Source organism: Papaver somniferum, chromosome 4, assembly GCF_003573695.1.
Source record: "Papaver somniferum cultivar HN1 chromosome 4, ASM357369v1, whole genome shotgun sequence".
In the NCBI taxonomy this organism is placed as follows: domain Eukaryota; kingdom Viridiplantae; phylum Streptophyta; class Magnoliopsida; order Ranunculales; family Papaveraceae; genus Papaver; species Papaver somniferum.
Window position 1 is genome coordinate 91,154,373 of NC_039361.1, and position 18,338 is coordinate 91,172,710.

At 39.0% G+C, this 18,338-nt stretch overlaps 4 protein-coding genes across 5 annotated transcripts; 1 reads left to right on the plus strand and 3 right to left on the minus strand.

Moving 5' to 3' along the window:
• Window positions 1–1,827: 1,827 nt before the first annotated feature.
• On the minus strand, window positions 1,828–2,979 carry LOC113272798 (lysM domain receptor-like kinase 4). Its single transcript, XM_026522596.1, has one exon. The coding sequence runs from the start codon at window positions 2,977–2,979 to the stop codon at window positions 1,828–1,830; it is 1,152 nt and encodes a 383-aa protein (XP_026378381.1).
• A 478-nt stretch (window positions 2,980–3,457) lies between these two features.
• Window positions 3,458–6,079, plus strand: LOC113276114 (surfeit locus protein 2-like). Of its 2 annotated transcripts, none has more exons than XM_026525698.1 (5): window positions 3,458–3,796; window positions 4,185–4,282; window positions 4,358–4,702; window positions 5,580–5,622; window positions 5,717–6,079. In XM_026525698.1, exons 1-5 carry the CDS (start codon window positions 3,525–3,527, stop codon window positions 5,808–5,810), a joined length of 852 nt encoding a protein of 283 aa, XP_026381483.1. In that variant the 5' UTR covers window positions 3,458–3,524; the 3' UTR covers window positions 5,811–6,079. The 2 variants fall into 2 exon arrangements, with proteins under 2 accessions (XP_026381483.1, XP_026381482.1); XM_026525697.1 differs by having other exon boundaries at window positions 3,460–3,796; window positions 5,577–5,622.
• Window positions 6,080–6,401: 322 nt separating this feature from the next.
• LOC113276115 (high-affinity nitrate transporter 3.1-like) lies at window positions 6,402–7,610 on the minus strand. Its single transcript, XM_026525699.1, has 2 exons — window positions 7,371–7,610; window positions 6,402–7,193 (listed from the first exon to the last, which is right to left on the minus strand). Exons 1-2 carry the CDS (start codon window positions 7,510–7,512, stop codon window positions 6,724–6,726), a joined length of 612 nt encoding a protein of 203 aa, XP_026381484.1. The 5' UTR covers window positions 7,513–7,610; the 3' UTR covers window positions 6,402–6,723.
• Window positions 7,611–9,721: 2,111 nt separating this feature from the next.
• Window positions 9,722–11,206, minus strand: LOC113274082 (high-affinity nitrate transporter 3.2-like). Its single transcript, XM_026523592.1, has 2 exons — window positions 10,763–11,206; window positions 9,722–10,581 (listed from the first exon to the last, which is right to left on the minus strand). The coding sequence occupies exons 1-2, from the start codon at window positions 10,890–10,892 to the stop codon at window positions 10,097–10,099; spliced, it is 615 nt and encodes a 204-aa protein (XP_026379377.1). The 5' UTR covers window positions 10,893–11,206; the 3' UTR covers window positions 9,722–10,096.
• Window positions 11,207–18,338: the final 7,132 nt, after the last annotated feature.

Below are 18,338 nucleotides of genomic sequence, written 5' to 3' on the forward strand. Positions count from 1 at the left end.
CCGATATAGAACAACAGTCAAACATGTTAAGTGTATCTTGATATTGCTGAGGAAGACCACCTACATAACGTGCGACTCTTTGCTCATCTGACTCCGACAAATCGTTAAGAGAAAGTAATCGATAAAATTCCTTCGTGTACTCGTCTATAGAACGTGTTCCCTTGCGTAGGTTTTGTAGTTGCTGGTACATCAAGCTGATATAGTTGTGTGGTAAAAATTCTGCTCTCATATGTTTCTTCATCTTCTCCCACGAGACTAACTTCTGCTTCCCTTTACGAGAGCGTTGTAGTTTGTGTTGTTGCCACCACGAATTAGCTCTTCCCCGAAACATAGTTGATACCAGCTGAACTCGTTTGTTATCTGGTACATCCTTAAATTCAAATACTTCCTCAGCTGTGTTCAACCACGAAAGAAACTCCTCCGGTTCTAAACCTCCATAGAATTCTGGAACCTCCACTTTTATTCCGGCCTTCCAGCGCTCAGAATCGTCACGTTGGATTATCTTACCTTCACGGCGTCCTCTACCAAAAGGGTTGGTATAATCCCCTTCTTCGTTGGTATTATCCCCTTCTTCCTCGTCTCCTTCTTCATGATGAATGTTATTCTGACCCATCATCACTCGGATTTCATTCAATAATTCTTCCTTCATCGTATTATAATCAATTGGATCAACTTCTTGGCCTCGAACACGACCTCGACCACGACCTCGACCAACTGGTAACCTTGGCATATTACTAACCCTGGAATCGAACTGGCTCTGATGCCAACTGATGCAGCGGATATTAGAGAAACTAGAGAAAAGAGAAGCGTTGTTCAGACTTCAAATATTCCTAGGAATATCGACTATGAACGTTGATTAATATCTAGACTTCGGTTTCCCAACTTTAGATAAAAATCGATTAAACTTGAACAAAGTTTGATAAAGAAGATATATATTCCAAAAAAAAGTTGCCCTAAACAATTTATGATGGACTCTTTTATAGACTTGGGGAAAAACCCTAACTTGCTAGTCAAGAAAGGATGAAAAAACCCCCTAAACCGACTCAGACCCTAATTTGCTATTTTTGGCAAATTTTGGTCGACCTAAAATAATGAAAGTACTCATAAAATAAAATAATTCGCCTCAAACGGCGGCCCAAACAGACTCCTAACAAAAGAGTTATTAACAAAATAAAAACTTTCCTAAAATAGCAAAAACGTATGTTTGATGCCCTAAACGATGGAATTTGGCTAAATTCTGAAGACCAAGGAAATCAAAGATTCCTTGTCCTGTTCTTTGGATTGTTTCCCATCGAAATGGACCCCTAAGGATCTAAATTACGACACTTGGATTTTTAGCCTCCAAATAGGCTATAGCCTGCTCATCTGCATCAGAAAGTATGAATGGTATTGACAAGGAAAATTTGTGGAGAGGCCAAAGATCCCAAACTAGGTTTAGTTAGGTTGGTCTTGGGTTAGTTGTCTGCTGCCTTTTTCATTCTATTAGGCATTTGTGTTTGCTTTTGCTTGGTGGGCTGTTGTGCTTTTGGGTTAATGGCTGACTAGCAGTCATTTTCGTTTCTCTTGGCTGAAGGTTTTTCTATTTGCCTCTGTGGCTCTTTTGTAGTTTGTTTCCTAGACTGCTGTTCTAGGACTTTGTTGCTTTCTTTGTTTCCGGAGTAGGCTTTTGCCTTTCCTCTTGTTTCGCTTCGGCGCTTCTCTTCTTTGTATTTCTTTTTTTCTTTCTAATAATATCTTAAACTTTTCCGTCAAAAAAAGAAAAAAGATATGGTGTAGTCTCATGAGAGAAACCTTCTAGTCTGACGATGTTTAAATGATTGATTTTTGTTAATATATCAATAACTCGGTGTGTTTCTTCCTCTGAATCCATCTGTCAATTGCTACATGTGTATCTCCAATACTTCCTCGATATACAGATCGACCAATCACTGCATCTTCACAGAAACCCCCAGTAGCAATTCTTAAGTCATCCAAACTGATCTTGTACAAGGAAAGCTTTAGCTTGGATATGCCATCAAGGAAATCACGCGAGAAAATCGACAATTCTGGGCTTCTAGAAGATAACAGATAAAAGCTAAGAGGATTCCACCTGTTACCGACACTAATATAAATCATTAGAGCTGCAATAAGTAATAACGCCGTGGTTAAGACACCCACTGAAAGTAGTATATACAAGTTCCTATTGTTTAGTCCACTTGTATGAAGAAGTTTCTGCAAAGGAATTGCAGACGCAGGAAAAGGATCTGTATCTGGCGAAGGACTAATTTCCAAATTCAAAACCGGGATTCCATTGATGGGAATGCCCAGTGCAGTCTTAGGATAGATTGTTGTCAATGGGTCTAGGTTATTAGCAGCTAAGATTTTCTCTTCAGGAACACCAAATTTCTTAGCTATGAATGATGTGTTATCATATTGTACTATTGGATACGTAACAAGATACTTGACACCATGTTTTTTGTCAATTTCATCAGGGCATGCGCATCTTACAGGTACCACGACTTCAACACCATTAGATGTAACATTAAAACCTGGGTTCTGCTTTATAAGAACAGGCAGCTTCAGCAATCCTTGGAAAACATTGCAGGCAACCGTAGCAAAATTGTCAGAGCTAGAAGAAGTGTAAGTGAAATTAGCTTGAGAGAACCCTCCAGAACAAGAAAAATTTACTGGGACAATGATATCTCGAGGAATGTGAAGATTGGCAGAAGTTGATTCATTAAGATTGTTGAGAGAAAGAAGTTGAGTTTGGTTTTCCAAATTGAAAAGAGACGAAATGGCTGAAACTGATTGATACTTAACTTGAGTTTTATAGACTATATATGCTTCACATGTACCTTTGTTAGTCTTGCGAAGGTAGTTAAAACCATCTACTAGTTCAAGGTTTTCACAATCTTTGCCGTCGTAAAACTGTAACGATAAAATGGAGTGTATCGGAAAAACTAGATTGAAAACACAGATGAAGGGAAGAATAGAAACCATAGTGGTAGTAGTATTAGGAACACCTAGAACAACAATGGCAAAAGAAATAGTTAGATATAGATTTGGGGAGTATGCATATTTTATGTTATACTGAAAAAGAGTTGGAAATTGAATAACAAGTAAAAACAAACAGCCGTTTGGCCGGCTATGTACACATTTGAATTTCTAAACACTAAATGCTGAATTTTTTTTCCCCATGAACTGTATGAGCTCAATACATGCTTCAAAAAAAAAAAAAAAAAAGCTCATTTGCAGCTTACAGCCCCACGATCCATTAGCTAAATATTTAAGAAATTGTCAGTGCGCACACTTTCAGCGAGCAACGAAAGTGTGGAGATGCGGGGTATCGACCCCCGTACCTCTCGCATGCTAAGAGGGCGCTCTACCGTCTGAGCTACATCCCCATTTTGACCAGCTGCCTATTATATTTTACAAATATTTTATGTTTGTTTTCTTTTTCCGACCAGGGTCATTTATTCACTCTTTCCCCCTTGCAAAACCTAGAAACTGAGACGAGAGGAGAGTCGTTTGCAGAAAACAGCGGAATGGACATGGCAGAGGTAGAAGCAAACCCTAGTTCTCCCAAACAAGAAGAAGAGAAAGAGAAAACTAAAGAAGGGTATAAGTTATTAGGTTCTCCAACATTCAAAGAACTAGAGAATGGACGTTTCAAATGCCTAGAAACTGGACATGAATGTCTATCTAAAGATAAGGAATCATATAGTAATAGTAAGAGATGTCGTTTAGGTCTTATTGAGTCTTTTTTATCTCTAAAGATATCTCCTCTTAATATGTTCAAACAAGATCCCGCCAACAAGTAAGTATTCCCTTTCTTTTTTTTTAGTATATCTCATCCTTGAATTTTGATTCTTGAATCCTAAACTGAGAGTTATAGGGTTTAGGGTTTTTCTGGGTATTCAATCATAGGTAGGTCAAAGTTAATTTGTGAAGTTCTTAGTTTCTATGGTTTTGCATCATTTGTAAATTGATTTATTTGCATCATGAGCTTTGTTAATTAAGATATTTATCTCATAGGTTTTGATTCCAGAATCTTACAAGTTAGCCCTTTTTCTAATCATTCATAAAATTTTGTAGGGTTTTAGGGTTTAATGATGGGCTTGTGAATTTGATGTTTGAAGCAATGGGTTTTGTGAATTTGATTGTTTTGAACCATGGGTTTTCTTTCTTGAATGTTAATTTTGCAGGTCAAAGTTAATTTGTAAGTTAACAGGAGTTACTGTGAACAAATCTGAAGAGCACATTTGGAAGCATATCTATGGGAGAAAATTTCTTAATAAATTAGGTTTGCAATTGCTACCTTAATCTCTCGATATCAAGTTATATTTATGTTGCTGAACTGTGTAATTTTTGTCGGCAGAGGAAAAGGAAAAGGAAACTGGAAAGGTGGCGTCTAATGGGGTTAAAGAAAAGGAGGATGAGGAAGAAGTAGAAGCAAAGAAAGGTGTGAAGAAGGATAAGAAGAAGAAGAAGAAGAAGAAGAAGGATAAGAAGAAGAAAGGGGTTAAGAAAGATGTTCCTGTTGAAAGGGTACCCAAGGATGATGAGAGTCCTATGGAAGATAACAGTGAGTCGGAAGAGCTTGACTTCTGGATTCCTCCGCCGGGTAGTAGGTGGGATTTTGATGATGGAAAGGATCGATGGGGTTCTGATACAGAGTCGGGTCAGGATTCTGATGAAGGTGTTGAAGTGGGAGATGATATAGGTAAAGTTGTTAGCATTGTTAAATTGCATTTTGATACATGTGCTTGTTACGGGTACATTGTTTGAATAATTGCCCCTTGACCTGTAAACGCGGGACATAGTGTGCGCACTTGTAGTGAGTAAAACAACAATAGACTCGTGAGTTGTATTCTTCTATATATAATTCAGGATATAGGAAATCATTTATAAGCATAATTACAGTAGCTACCTGTGTTCATAACCTATAGGTAGCATTTTTGTGCCCTTGTTGTTGTTATAGGTAGTACATTATTTGGGTAGTTGGTTGGTCCGCTACCCTTTTGACTGCACTGTCCGTGTACATGGGATATACTTGCACTTCTTTTGAGATAAAACAATAACAGACTCGTGACTTGTGTATGTACACTGATGAAAGGTGATAGATGTGCTGCCCTGGTTGCTTGTCTTTAAGATTAGAAGTTTCCACTACTTGTATATATCTATGTTTGTTATTTGTGGCGTTTACCCACTTTGTTCGTTGTTTTAGCTGGTTAGATTACCCAACATAGATCATAAATGTTCAGTTATTCGTAACCTTACATATTCCGCGATCCATGTACCGGAAGCATAACATAAGAAAGATGGTTTATGATTTGGGTTTCATTTCTAACCCACCCCAATATGTTTGGGACCAAAGGCTTAGTTGTTGTTGTTGTTGTTGTTGTTGTTGTTGTTGTATCTATAACCACACATGTACACCTTTATATATGTAACTAAATCATCCAGCATACTGTCGTTCTGTGAGCGTCACATGACTACTTGATCATTATGTAAAATATACCTCTGTACTAGAAAGTAAATTGTAGTTTTTGTTATGTTTGTGTTATTTATTTGATCCATTGGTTTTGATTGATCAGAAGAAGATGAAAAGACTGGTTCAGAATCTTCAGAACTCTCCATGCGGTATGTCTTGCCATATGAACTTATTGCTCCCCCAACTTTTTTCCTGGCATGCCCATTTGCAACCTGATTTATTAACGGCTCTCTTGTTTTGTAGGACAAAGCGCATGTCCATAGAAGTTGGTCCCAGCGGCTTTGCATCACGCAAGAAGAAGAGGAAGACCAAATCGACTGATCCAAAAGCTGATTGAGAGGTATGTCCATCATGGTAAACTAAACTTTGAAGTTGCTTGATCAGATTGCTGACGGACGGGATAAAGCAAGATTAGGGTGGTCGACATTCATAAAAGATAAATAGAAGCAACTGAAAAGAAGTTTGTAAACAACCTTGAAGTAGAATCTAATTTTGTAATGATAACTTTTTCACAAGATGTTGATATTTTTGCTTACAGAGCCATGAGATAGCATGCAGTCAGTTCAATTTTTATGCAATGATATTCTTTTATTTTGTTGTAAGATACATCGTTGTTTATTTCGAACATTTGGGAATTTTTACTAGGGAATTCAACTGCTTAAATGAAACACAGGCTAATTGAAACCTACAATCTTGGTCCTTGGGGCCTGAATTTGTTTCTTGACAATAAACTTGAATCTCCAGATGTGATTTTCTACAGATTGGATAGTATAGTTACGGGTGGCTCTCTTTTAGTCTGTTTGTTCCTGTTGCATTGGTTCATCTTGTGCAGTCCTTTTTGCTCAGTTTTTGTTAATAGAATTAGTTAGATGATCCCAAAGAAAACAGAACTGAAATTCATAAAATGCAGAAGGAACTTCTTAGCAGCTCAAAATGTAAACACCAACCATTTTATTATGTATGCTTGCATTGTTAAGAGACTGTTAGATCAAACATCTTTCATACATAAACCAAATATGGCATTTGATCAAACAAATCAACAAACCAAACTCTTTAAATTGACAATTCCATGCGCTCCCCACACTTGCCCATATATATAAAAAGACCCAAACTGTATTCTCCTTCTCTTCTAGGTTATTGGAAACTGAATCATACAAAAAGAAAAACAGAATTGACTCGGAAATAAAGTAAAGATAAGAAAGAGAGGAAGGAACTTGAACTAATCAAATTCCGGAGTTACTTCTCTCTCCTTAAGCCTTCTTCCTCTTCTCCAAGAAGAAGAACACAAACAGAGTAATCACGGAGAAGGCAGAGAAGACGCCAGCACAAATATCGATTGAAGCATGTCTTCCAGTGATGGCTTGAACTGTGAACAAGTTTGTGGCATGTTTATCGTCTGTACTTTGGCCAAAAGCGACTTCCTGATCTGCAGAATTGAAGACATATGCTCTCACGAAATAAGTAGCTGAAGGAATGTTTTTTTGGATTGTCCATGTGAAGCTCTCTTCTGCAGCTATGTAGGGCTTGGAAACAATGAGGAATTGGCAAGTTTTGTCTTTATGAACTTCCTCTTCCGTTTTTCTCCAAGCACGTTCCTTTTGGCTGATCGGAGCAAAACATAGCTCCACCTTGACCTTCTTAAAATCAGCGTCTGTTCCAGCCGGTGAACTTTTGTTGTATCCCCATGTCACTGAAATCTTTTCTTCTCCAGCTTTCATCACTGCAGGCATATAAGAGAACTAACAAGCTCAGGGATAAAATTCTATTGTTTGAAACAACAAGAATGGAACATTGGGTGAGATTATCACCACATCCAATTCCCTAGTTAGGAAACCAAAATTGTCAACCAAAGTATTGAACTAAGAGAAAGCAGAGAAAAGATTAGATACACCATTACCTTGATTTTCTTTTGCGTCAGTTTTAACTGTAAGAACGTTCTTGAGGTCAGAGAAGTGTAGCTTCTTTTTTTCTCCATAACAAGTTCCAGCAAAGCAAAGAAGAACAAAAGAAAATACCAAAATTTGAGAAGAAGAAACCATAACTGCTAGATTACTTTTTTTTCCCTCTGTTTCTCCTGCAAACTTTCAAATTGCTTGCTCCGAAACTCAGTTGATAAGCTGCTGATGATGAAAAGTAATTGAAGTTGGGATTTGTATTTATAGTTTTCAAATGAAAGGAAGGAGGCAAAGTCAAAGGACAGCTTTTCTATACTATACAAAGAGAATCAAATTAAGAGATAACTTAAAAAGATTCACGACTCTTTAATATCCTGAAAGGGTGCAAAACTGCAAATAACTAATAAAAATAGGGTGAATGTATTGGACTGTAGGTCTTAGTTTATATGTTTGACTAAATTTTTATTATATTCATCATTTACATTCTCTGTTCTTAACTTCTTAACTCTTTGTTTCTTGTCCCCCAAAGCTCAGCAAAGAACAAACAGCTTATAATCAAACACCGATTAGCAAAACTTGCGCCAAGAGCCAAAAAAAAGTATCAACGAAGTTCCATAAGAGAATTTATTTATTTTTTATCATTTTTGTTCTTATGTTTAATTTGGTTTGGTATCCTAAATCGGTGCCATATGAAAAGGCTTTTTACTGCATTATTCTAAGCATTGTTAAAGATGGGTCACGACCACATGGCATAACCGTTATAACGTGTTTTGATGGATGTGAGCATGTTTCGGGGAAACGCGCTGTTTAAAGAAAAAATGTATTTTTTTAACGTTTTTCTGAAATAACCGGTTGTGATAACGATTAAATAGAAAAAATAAATAAATGTTAATATGAATTTCCTATCTAACGGTTTTAACATGCGTGAAAACGATTATATCAGGTCTAAATAATGTTGTTACTTCGTATTTCTATTTTATTTGTTCATTCATTTATTTTTATTTTTTATTTTTTAATTGTATTCTTTTTTTATTTTGAAATAAAAAATTGGTAAATAAAATATTTTTATATTCTTTTTTTTCTCTAAAAAACAGGTATAACAGGTATGGAAACGGAGAAAACAGTCTAAAAAACTCATGTTAAAATGTTATTCAGAAGAAAAAACCTTAAAAATCAATTTTAGAAAAACGATTATCACATGCGTGAAAACGGATATAACGGGTCTAAATAATGCCGTTTTTCCTATTTATCGGCGTTATTTAGACATGTGTATCGGTGACCCTCATGGGCATACTACATAGGCATGGCTGTTTTGACGGCCGTTTTCTCGGAAAAAACGGCTGTTATTTCCGAAAAAAACAATCGTTAAAACGGTCACCGACATCCGTGTCTATATATTACCGATAAATAGGAAATAACGACGTTATTTAAACCCGTTATAACCGTTTTCACGCATGTTATAACTATTGTTCTAAAATTGAATTTTGCGTTTTTTTTCCTTCTAAATAACATTTTAATGCAGTTTTTTTAGACCATTTTTCCCGTTTTCACGTCAGTTATAACCGTTTTTTAAGAAAAAGAATAAAAAAGATATTTTCTTACAATTCTTTATGTTTTAAGTTAAAGATTAAAAAATTACAATTAATATTTTAAAAATAAAATATTGTAACGTTGTAACGGTTAGATAGGAATTTCAAACCATAATTCTTTTTTATTTTCTATTTAACCATTATAACGCCCGTTATTTTAGAATAACATATAAAAAATGCGTTTTTATTTTTCCTAAATAACGCATTTCTCATACCCATCAAAACGCGGTATAACGGGCCCAATTCCCATGACCTAAGGCGTGACATGTTTTTCAAACCTGGCAATAAGTGTTTCAGTTTTTTCTACTAAAAACTTCCCAACTGTACGGTTCACGTTAAGACAGACGTGTTGGCCACCTATTACTTGAAAAATCATTTAGATTGAAAAGATTCATCTATGATTGGAATCCTTTATTGATTTGCTGGATCATACATAACTCGGATCTGATAAGAATTTTGGAATTCTCAATTGAATCTAGCTGAACAAGTCTTATCCCTAAGCAAGTTTGTGTTCAAACAGTATTTGTGAACTACAAGAAAAACCAATTTTGAAATGTAATTCATTAATTAGGTTGTAGTTGTTGAAAGAAAAAGAAATAGCTCTCTTCGACGGTCATTTCTTTTGAAAGTTAACTTTTATTGTTCCAAAAGTCATAAACCATTTGCAGGCTTACGTTAACCTCTCTGAAACATCATTCCAATACTATATTTGTCTGCTAATTCTTTAGTAATTAGTATTGCATCACCAAGAGAGATTAATTGGATAATGTTTTCGCGACAAGGATGTGAATAATAGAACCATGGTATGCGACTACGCCTTACGGATCGAATGACCGATTGCAAGGAAAGGATGTAGAGCCTCATGACCACCACAGCTATCACTTGGCAAAATACATTGGTTGGTGCGCAATCAGAAATTGATTGATTGCCGTATATTACCGTCAACTTAATAGAGATGCTGATCCTATCTTTATTTCACAAATAGAAGTGGCCGAGCAATTGCGAGGCAAACAAAAGGGTGTAAGGCAAGATAAGCAAATTCATCTACTAAATCGGCACATCCTAAAATTTGCACGAGCTCAACGGAGAAGGATTTATTTATTACAATAAAAAGGTTTTGTATACTACTCTATTATGCTTTAACTTTGTTCAGAAACTTTAGATCTGGGCTTCTCCATGAAGAAGAATCCAAACAAAGAAATAACAGAGACGGCAGAGAAAATTCCAGCAGCAATATCAAGTGAAGCATGTCTACCAGTAATCCCATGAATTTGAAACAAATTACTAGTACGTTTCACATCAGTAGTAGTTTCACCATAAGCAACCTCATGATCAGCTGAGTTCATAACATAAACCCTTACAAAGTAAGTAGCTGATGGGATATCTCTTTTAATTGTCCATTCAAAACTCTCATTTGATGATGATATGGAGTATGGTTTTGTAAGAATGGTGAATTGACAAGTTTTGTCTTTGGATATTTCACTCTCTGATTTCCTCCATGCTCTTTCTTTTTGACTGATTGGAGCAAAGCAGAGTTTTACTTGTACTTTCTTGAATTCGGCATCTGAGAAACTTTGGTTTAATCCCCATGTTACCGTTATCTTGTCTTCTCCTGATTTCAACACTGCAAAACAACAAATGTTTAGCAGATTAATAGCGTGAAACCCTATTCCGGGCCGTTTTTAATTTGTTTCATCTTTTTGCATTCCAGTGATGAAATTAAGGTTGCAAATTAATGGGTATTTCTGAACTTGAAGTTCCAGAGGAAGAAAGTGAGTTGCAGTATACTGATATCATCATCATACCTTGATTTGGATTCGGTGAGGCTTCAACCAAGAGACTTTTTTGGAGGGATGAGAAGAGGATTGGTTCACCATAAGTAGAACTAGCAAAGCATAGGACAAGTAGAGAATAAATCAAACTAGTAGAAGCCATGATTTGATTTTTGTTTACTTGAGTTGAGGAGAAGAGTTAAACTGGGTGATGTAAGCGAGGTGACGGAGAATGAATGAATAAGATATTGCAGATGGGAGAAAGCGAAATTAAGGTTTGCATTAGTCACGTGGGGAGGGTGAGTCAGATATAGCCCTGGGGACCTTGCTTGCTACACAACTCACTAGCAATTCTTTCATTTTTTTTTTATTTTTGTTTTTTTGCGTAGGCTAAAATCGGACTCAGGTCCCTACCCAAATCCAGCCAGCTGGACTAGTCCCAATGCTAGACCCAACCCCGCCAAACCCCTCTATATAACTAATTAAAAACAAACCTCTATTATTGTGGGGATCGAACCCCTGACTTCCTCCTTACTGGAGTTGATGGGATACCACTGAGCTATGCTTTTGGACCCCACTGGCAACTTTAGTTGAAACTAGGGACATAGGGTTTGAGTTTTGTGCTGGGTAAAAATTTGTTGTATTTTGGTATGATAAACATTCTGGGATCGTCACTCATCTATCAAATCCTAGCAATAGCAACCCTAGTCAAACGATTAGTCAACCCTAGTCAACTTGAATTTTTTCACCAATCCTTTTGATTTCATGTGGTTTAATTACTTCAGTCATCTTTCTGTCCATCATTTATTGATTTTGTTCTTATCGAATTTGTTTTCTTTACTTAAATTTCTTTCTTATCTTCTCTTTTTTTACCATAATTTTAACTTTTCTGTTTATGTGTCTTTCTATCAGGTTTACTTACTCTATTTGATTTCTTAATGACAGATTGATATCCCTAATTATTTGTTGCCCAACATTGGTGTTGCAACAATGTCCTATCACATCAGTTGGCGTTTTACAAGTTGGCATCTTCAAAGTTGGCTTATTTACAATTGGATAAATATTATTGCAGTGGTGCTTTGGTTTCTAGGTCTCTGTATTCCTCACAGAATGGGTTTGTGTTCTTATCTTCATCGGATATATCATCAAAACTATATGATATTAAGATTTGAATACTTTAATTTTGATTCTTTCCTCTGTTTTCTAGCCTTTTTTTCATTGTTATCCTTTTTCTCAACACCTCACCCATGTTTCTCAGTTTTATTTTGACACCTCTTACTTTAACTTTCTGTATAAATTCAAATTGCCTCTCTCGATATCTTCATACCCTTCCCAATTTCAGTTTTTCTTTATTTGTTTTCTTAGCTAGAAATCATATCAATCATATTACTCAACAAATGGAAGAAACTTCTATTGATGAAGAACCTATTACTAGAAGGGTTATATCTCACTCTAATGATGCTATCTTTACTGGTATTAGAGATTGGAGGTTTAGTTTAGCTGGTAAACTCTATGCTCCAGGTATTATGTCTTGGCAAGATGCTGAAAGAGCTGCGAAATATACTTGGCCTCACCTTAGAAGATATAATCAGTGGTATGTTCAAGTAAGAACCCTTGATCCAAACATCTTTTCTATCAAAGTTACTTCCGCTGATGATAAAAATGCTATTTTGTTTGGTGAAGCATGGAATTTTGATGGTTACTTGATTATATTGAAAGACTGGAATCTTACCATAGATTTTAACCTCTTGGATTTCTCTATTTCTCCTTTTTGGCTTGAATACAAAAACCTTGTACCTGAATTTCAATATGCTGAGGTCTAAAGATTGTTTGGGAGTATTGTTGGAGAAGTTAGAGTTGTTGAGCCTGATGGTATTAACCCTCCCACCTCTTCTAATTATCGTACTCTAGTGCTTATTGATGTTAATTCTCCTCTTATTGATGGTATTTAAGCTGCTAATGCTGCTGGAGTTACTAGATGGGTTGGTTTTTCTATGAAAAACAACCATATCGCCTTTGTCCACAATGTAAAGTGCCTAATCATGAAGCAAATCCTTGTGATGCTATGACTCAGCGAAGAATAGAAATGGAAGAATTGGTAAGAGGTTTTGGTTTTGCAGAGCCCATTTATCCTCAATTCAGAAATCCGCAAGAAGAAGCTCAACTTTTTCTGCAACAACAACAGAGACCCTTTGATGGTATGAGAGTTTTTCTTTTCTCTTCTACTGATTCTGATATTGCTTCTTCTTCTATTGCTCCTCATGTGGTTCCTAGTCCTTCTAGTTCTAGGGCAGCATCTAGTTTGGCTACTGAAGTTGCAAGTACTAGTAGATTTAAAAAGAGGACTAGAAATGTTACTACCTTGGTTATTGTTAATGAGACAATAATTTCTGATCATGTTTTGCCGAGTTTTAGTCAAGAAGATATAACTAATCAAGATACATCTTCTTCTCATCTTCCTGCTTCTGGGGATCATGGTGATTCTGTTTGGGACATTGCTGCAGTCAGGCTTATCAAGCTCAGAATCAAACTGATGCTTGGCAACAGGTTGTTTCTTCTGTATTTTTCGCTTTTTTACTTTCTGTTTTTCGCTTTGTTTTATTACTCTTTATTTTATTTTTGATTTTTACTGTGTTCTTTTTCTTTATTTTTACCATGAAAATCATATCTTGGAACTGCCAAGGTATAGGTAATCCTCATACAAGAGATTATCTTAGATTCTGCTTGACTCAATATGACCCTAATATTTTCTTTTTATCCGAAACCAAAGCTCAAACTTCTAAAATGCATCTTTATCTCTCTCACACTAGATATCCAAACTACTGGTCTTATCCATCTATTGGTCTTTCAGGTGGAATTGTTATTGCTTGGAAAAATGGAGTTGATTTAGAAATCATGCACACTACTCCTGACACTATACATGCTATCATTCATACCCATGTGTTTGAGGGTGAAAACAGTTTCTGCTGATTTCGGTAATTTCGAGTGTGTGGGTGAGAAACGAGTCTAAACCCTAAACAATGTACTGCAGGGGAGTACTTTGATTCGAGAGATCAATCTGTACAAATCCGGCCTAAACCAAGAAATGGCCGTTCCAGACTTGCTTCGGTCACAAACTGAATGAGAAGGGTTGGTCTTAGGGAGGGAAGCGAAGAGAGTGTTGAGACCAGAATAGTTGATTCTGGAAGAGTAGTTGTTTGACGACTTGTATCAGAAAGTGAAATGCTAGCAGATTGGGAAGCTAACCAGTGATTTTTGAGTGTTGTATTCTCCTGACCAAAACTTGTCCTTTGATGGAAATAGATGAGACTTATTTATACAAGTCGCGAAGAAACGTACCCTGGTCTCGTAAGAAGTGGAAACGGTTGAGTAAATGGAAGGAAGCAGTAACGGTTAACGCCTGGAATTGATGTTTCCATAACGAAGGAAATGTTTCACCATTACTCCTTGTATTTACTAACCTCCACACTCTTATGACACTTTCTTGTAACGGGCGTAGTGTACGCCGCACGCTGTAAAACGCCAGACCAATACCCTGATGAGCATCCCTCAGTTTGTGACATGTTTTAATGTCTCGAGTGTTTTCGCGGAAAACGTGTAGCATATTGCTATTGCTTGGCAAGTTAAGATTGGAAGTCTTGCCAGTTCGGTGGTGACCTTCGACGGCCGAGATTTTGTATCTTGAGAGGAAGGTTAGCCGTTGATTGTTGCAACCTTCCGTATGGTAGCCAGCGGCATGGACGACATGGCTTTGGCGTGGCCAAATTAGGGCTTTGGCACCGTGGCCAAATTAGGATTTTGGCACCGTGGCCAAGAGTTGGCACCGTAGCCAAGAGACTGCCACAAGTCGTTTGGTGGCAAGTTTGTACGGCTGAGATCTGCATCTCAGGAGGAAGGATAGCCGTTGATTGTTGCAACCTTCCGTTTGGTATCCAGCGGCATGGTTGCATGGCCGCATTGGATTTGGCGTGAAGTGGAGCCGCTGGCAGTGTGCGTCTTGCAAGGGAGCCGCTGGAAGTGCGCGACTTTGTCTAAATTAGGGTTTGACATGTCGAAACCCTAATTAACGCCCTTTACTAGAATCGCCGTAAAATTCGCGTACGGACTCGGATTTTGACGGTCCGCCGCTCCATTTCGATTGGAAAAGAATTCTCTATCTCCACACTCGGGAATATTTAGGTTTTGAGCTCGTTTAGGGGGCGAAAACAGCCCGACAGTAAAACTCATGAAGAATTCAGGAGGGATGGAAGCATGGCCAAAGTTAGGTTTTGGTGGTACAAGCCAAAGTGTTTGGCGTTGTGGACAAAAAGTCCCCACAAGTCTTTTAGTTCGGTGGAGGACTTGGACGGATGAGATTTGCATATCAGAAGGAAGGGTAGCCGTTGATTGTTGCAACCCTCCATTTTGGTAGCCAGCGGCATGATGGCATGGCCGACATGGCTTTTCCACGTTTTAGGCGCGGCCAAAATTAGGGTTTGGCATAAACCGTGATGTTTGTCCTTGGGCCGGAAGTTGCCATGCGTTAGGTGGCTAACTTGTACGGCTAAGATTTGCATCTCAGAATGAAGGGTAGCAGTTGATTTTTGCAACCCTCCGTTTGGCAGCCAGTGACATGGTGGTAAGGCCGTCATGGCTTTGGCATGTACTAGGCACGACCAAAATTAGGGTTTTGGCATAAACCGTGATGTTTGGCCTTGGGCCGGAAGTTGCCATGCGTTAGGTGGCGAACTTGTACGGCCGAGATTTGCATCTCAGAAGGAAGGGTAGTCGTTGATTGTTGCAACCCTCCATTTGGCCGTCAGCGGCATGGTGGTAGGGCCGGCATGGCTTTGGCATGTTTTGGGCACGACCAAAATTAGGGTTTTGGCATAAACCGTGATGTTTGGCCTTGGGACGGAAGTTGCCATGCGTTAGGTGGCGAACTTGTACGGCTGAGATTTGCATCTGAGAAGGAAGGGTAGTCGTTGATTGTTACAATTCTACGTTTGGCAGCCAACAACATGGTGGTAGGGCCGGCATGGCTTTGGCATGTTTTGGGCGCGACCAAAATTAGGATTTTGGCATAAACCGTGATGTTTGGCCTTGGACCGGAAGTTGCCATGCGTTAGGCGGCGAACTTGTACGGCTGAGATTTGTATCTCAAAAGGAATGGTGGCCGTTGATTGTTGCAACCCTCCGTTTGGCAGCCAGTGGCATGGTGATAGGGCCGGCATGGCTTTGGCATGTTTTGGGTGCGACCAAAATTAGGATTTTGGCATAAACCGTGATGTTTGGCCTTGGTCCGGAAGTTGCCATGCTTTAGGTGGCGAACTTGTACGGCTGAGATTTGCATCTCAGAAGGAAGGGTAGTTGTTGATTGTTGCAACCCTCCGTTTGGCAGCCAGCGGCATGGTGGTAGGACCGGCATGGCTTTGGAATGTTTTGGGCGTGACCAAAATTAGGGTTTTGGCATAAACCGTGATGTTTGGCCTTGGTCCGGAAGTTTCCAGGCGTTAGGTGGTACGACTAAGATTTGTATCTCAGGAGGAAGGGTGGCCGTTGATTGTTGCAACCCTTCTTTGGATGCCAGCGGAATGGAGGCGTTGCCGGCATGGCTTTGGTGCGGAGGTGTGGTTGGCATAGCATGCCATTGGCACGGTGGTGCGGAGGTATGGTTGTCATAGCATGTCATTGGCACGGAGATGTGGCTTGCATGGCATGCCGTTGTCACGGTGGTGCGTCTGGCATGGTCGGCATGCCTTTGGCGCGGAGATGTGGCTGGCATGGTGGTGCGGTTGGCATTGTTGGCATGCCTTTGGCGTGGAGATGTGGCTGGCATGGCATGCCATTGGCACGATGGTGCGGCTGGCATGGTTGGCATGCCTTTGTCGCAGAGATGTGGCTGGCATGGCATGCCATTGGCATGGTGGTGCGGCTGGCATGGTCGGCATGCCTTTGACGCGGAGATGTGGCTGGCATGGCATGCCATTGGCACGGTGGTGAGGTTGGCATGGTTGGCATGCCTTTGGCGCGGAGATGTGGCTGGCATGGCATGCCATTGGCATGGTGGTGCGGCTCGCATGGTTGGCATGCCTTTGGCGCGGAAATGTGGCTGACATGGCATGCCGTTGACACGGTGGTGCGGCTGGCATGGTCGGCATGCCTTTGGCGCGGAGATGTGGCTGGCATGGCATGCCGTTGGCACGGTGGTGCGGCTGGCATGGTCGGCATGCCTTTGGCGCGAAGATGTGGCTGGCATGGCATGTCATTGGCACGGTGGTGCGGCTGGCATGGTCGGCATGCCTTTGGCGTGGAGATGTGGCTGGCATGGCATGTCATTGGCACGGTGGTGCGGCTGGCATGGTCGGCATGCCTTTGGCGCGGAGATGTGGCTGGCATGGCAAGCCATTGGCACGTTTGGCTAGTATGTGTGGCTGGCATGTGTAGAGATGATGCCAGTCAGTACCGAGGGCCTTGCCGTGGAACATGGCATATACATAAAAAAAGGTACCCCTGTAATTTTACGCAGACATGTTGAATGTTTCAATAAATGTGTCAGTGGCGACATTATTACTCAAGTGTGACGTCACTATTTGACTAAGATTTTACGGTTTTAACCCTAAGCTAAAAAACACCATCAACACCATGATAACAATCCCGATTTTTTAATAACCTTTATGTATGGTGCTCATGATGTTTTGGCTAACAACAATCAGTGGAAATATCTAATGAATATGAGTAGTTATGTTGATCTTCCTTGGGTTCTTTTTGGTGATTTAAATTTTACTATGTATGATGCCGAAACATATAGTCATGGTGCTCATTCTCATCAGTATACTCATGTCAGGGATTTTGTTCAGCATTTGGGTCTTATTGATTTGGGTTATTCAGGTTCGGATACCACTTGGTCTAACCATAGAACATGAAATGACCATGTTTCTGTCAGACTTGATAGAGCCTTAGTTAACAATCTTTGGGTAAACAACTACACTCATGCTTATCTACAACATCTAGTTCCAATAACTTCTGATCATAGTCTCGTACTATTGCATACCATCCCAAACTCTAGTAGACATTCTCCTTTTAAGTTGTATAAATGTTGGTTTAGGTTTCCTTATTGCATTGATGCTATTAAGCAGAGTTGGCAACATCATTTTTTGGGTTCTCCTTCTTACCAATTCTCAAGTAAGCTGAAGTACACCAGATTTCTTCTTCAGCAGTGGAAAAAGTTTTCTTTTGGTAATATTAAAGCCTCAATTCACTCTATTCAGAATCAGCTTCAACACTCATATGATACAAATATGCCTTCTACTCATCCCCGGGTTGTGCATCTTAGTAATTATTTACAACATTGGTTAACTGTTCAAAAAGAATTTTTCATGCAGCAAGCTGGTGATAAATTTTTGGAGGCTGATAAGAATACTTCTTACTTTCATTCGGTGGCCAATTTTAATAAAAGAAGATCTAACATCAATGCTACTCAAGGTCCTTTAGGTTTGTGGTATGATTCTAGAACTGAAATTGAACAAATCTTGCTGTCTCACTTTACTGCTATTTCGACTACTACAAAGCCTACTGCTAATTCTCAGATTCTGCAGCTTTTCAGTCCTTGTATTTCAGCTGATGAGAA

What these genes read in the sequence shown, in the direction of transcription:
- LOC113272798 (XM_026522596.1), bottom strand. Translation starts at nt 2,979, where the DNA reads ATGGTTTCTATTCTTCCCTTCATCTGTGTTTTCAATCTAGTTTTTCCG.
- LOC113276114 (XM_026525697.1), top strand. Translation starts at nt 3,525, where the DNA reads ATGGACATGGCAGAGGTAGAAGCAAACCCTAGTTCTCCCAAACAAGAA. An exon ending in TGAAGTGGGAGATGATATAG is followed by an intron (nt 4,703 to 5,576) that starts GTAAAGTTGTTA and finishes TTGATTGATCAG; the next exon opens with AAGAAGATGAAAAGACTGGT. An exon ending in TCTTCAGAACTCTCCATGCG is followed by an intron (nt 5,623 to 5,716) that starts GTATGTCTTGCC and finishes CTTGTTTTGTAG; the next exon opens with GACAAAGCGCATGTCCATAG.
- LOC113276115 (XM_026525699.1), bottom strand. Translation starts at nt 7,512, where the DNA reads ATGGTTTCTTCTTCTCAAATTTTGGTATTTTCTTTTGTTCTTCTTTGC. An exon ending in TGACGCAAAAGAAAATCAAG is followed by an intron (nt 7,194 to 7,370) that starts GTAATGGTGTAT and finishes ATATGCCTGCAG; the next exon opens with TGATGAAAGCTGGAGAAGAA.
- LOC113274082 (XM_026523592.1), bottom strand. Translation starts at nt 10,892, where the DNA reads ATGGCTTCTACTAGTTTGATTTATTCTCTACTTGTCCTATGCTTTGCT. An exon ending in CTCACCGAATCCAAATCAAG is followed by an intron (nt 10,582 to 10,762) that starts GTATGATGATGA and finishes GTTGTTTTGCAG; the next exon opens with TGTTGAAATCAGGAGAAGAC.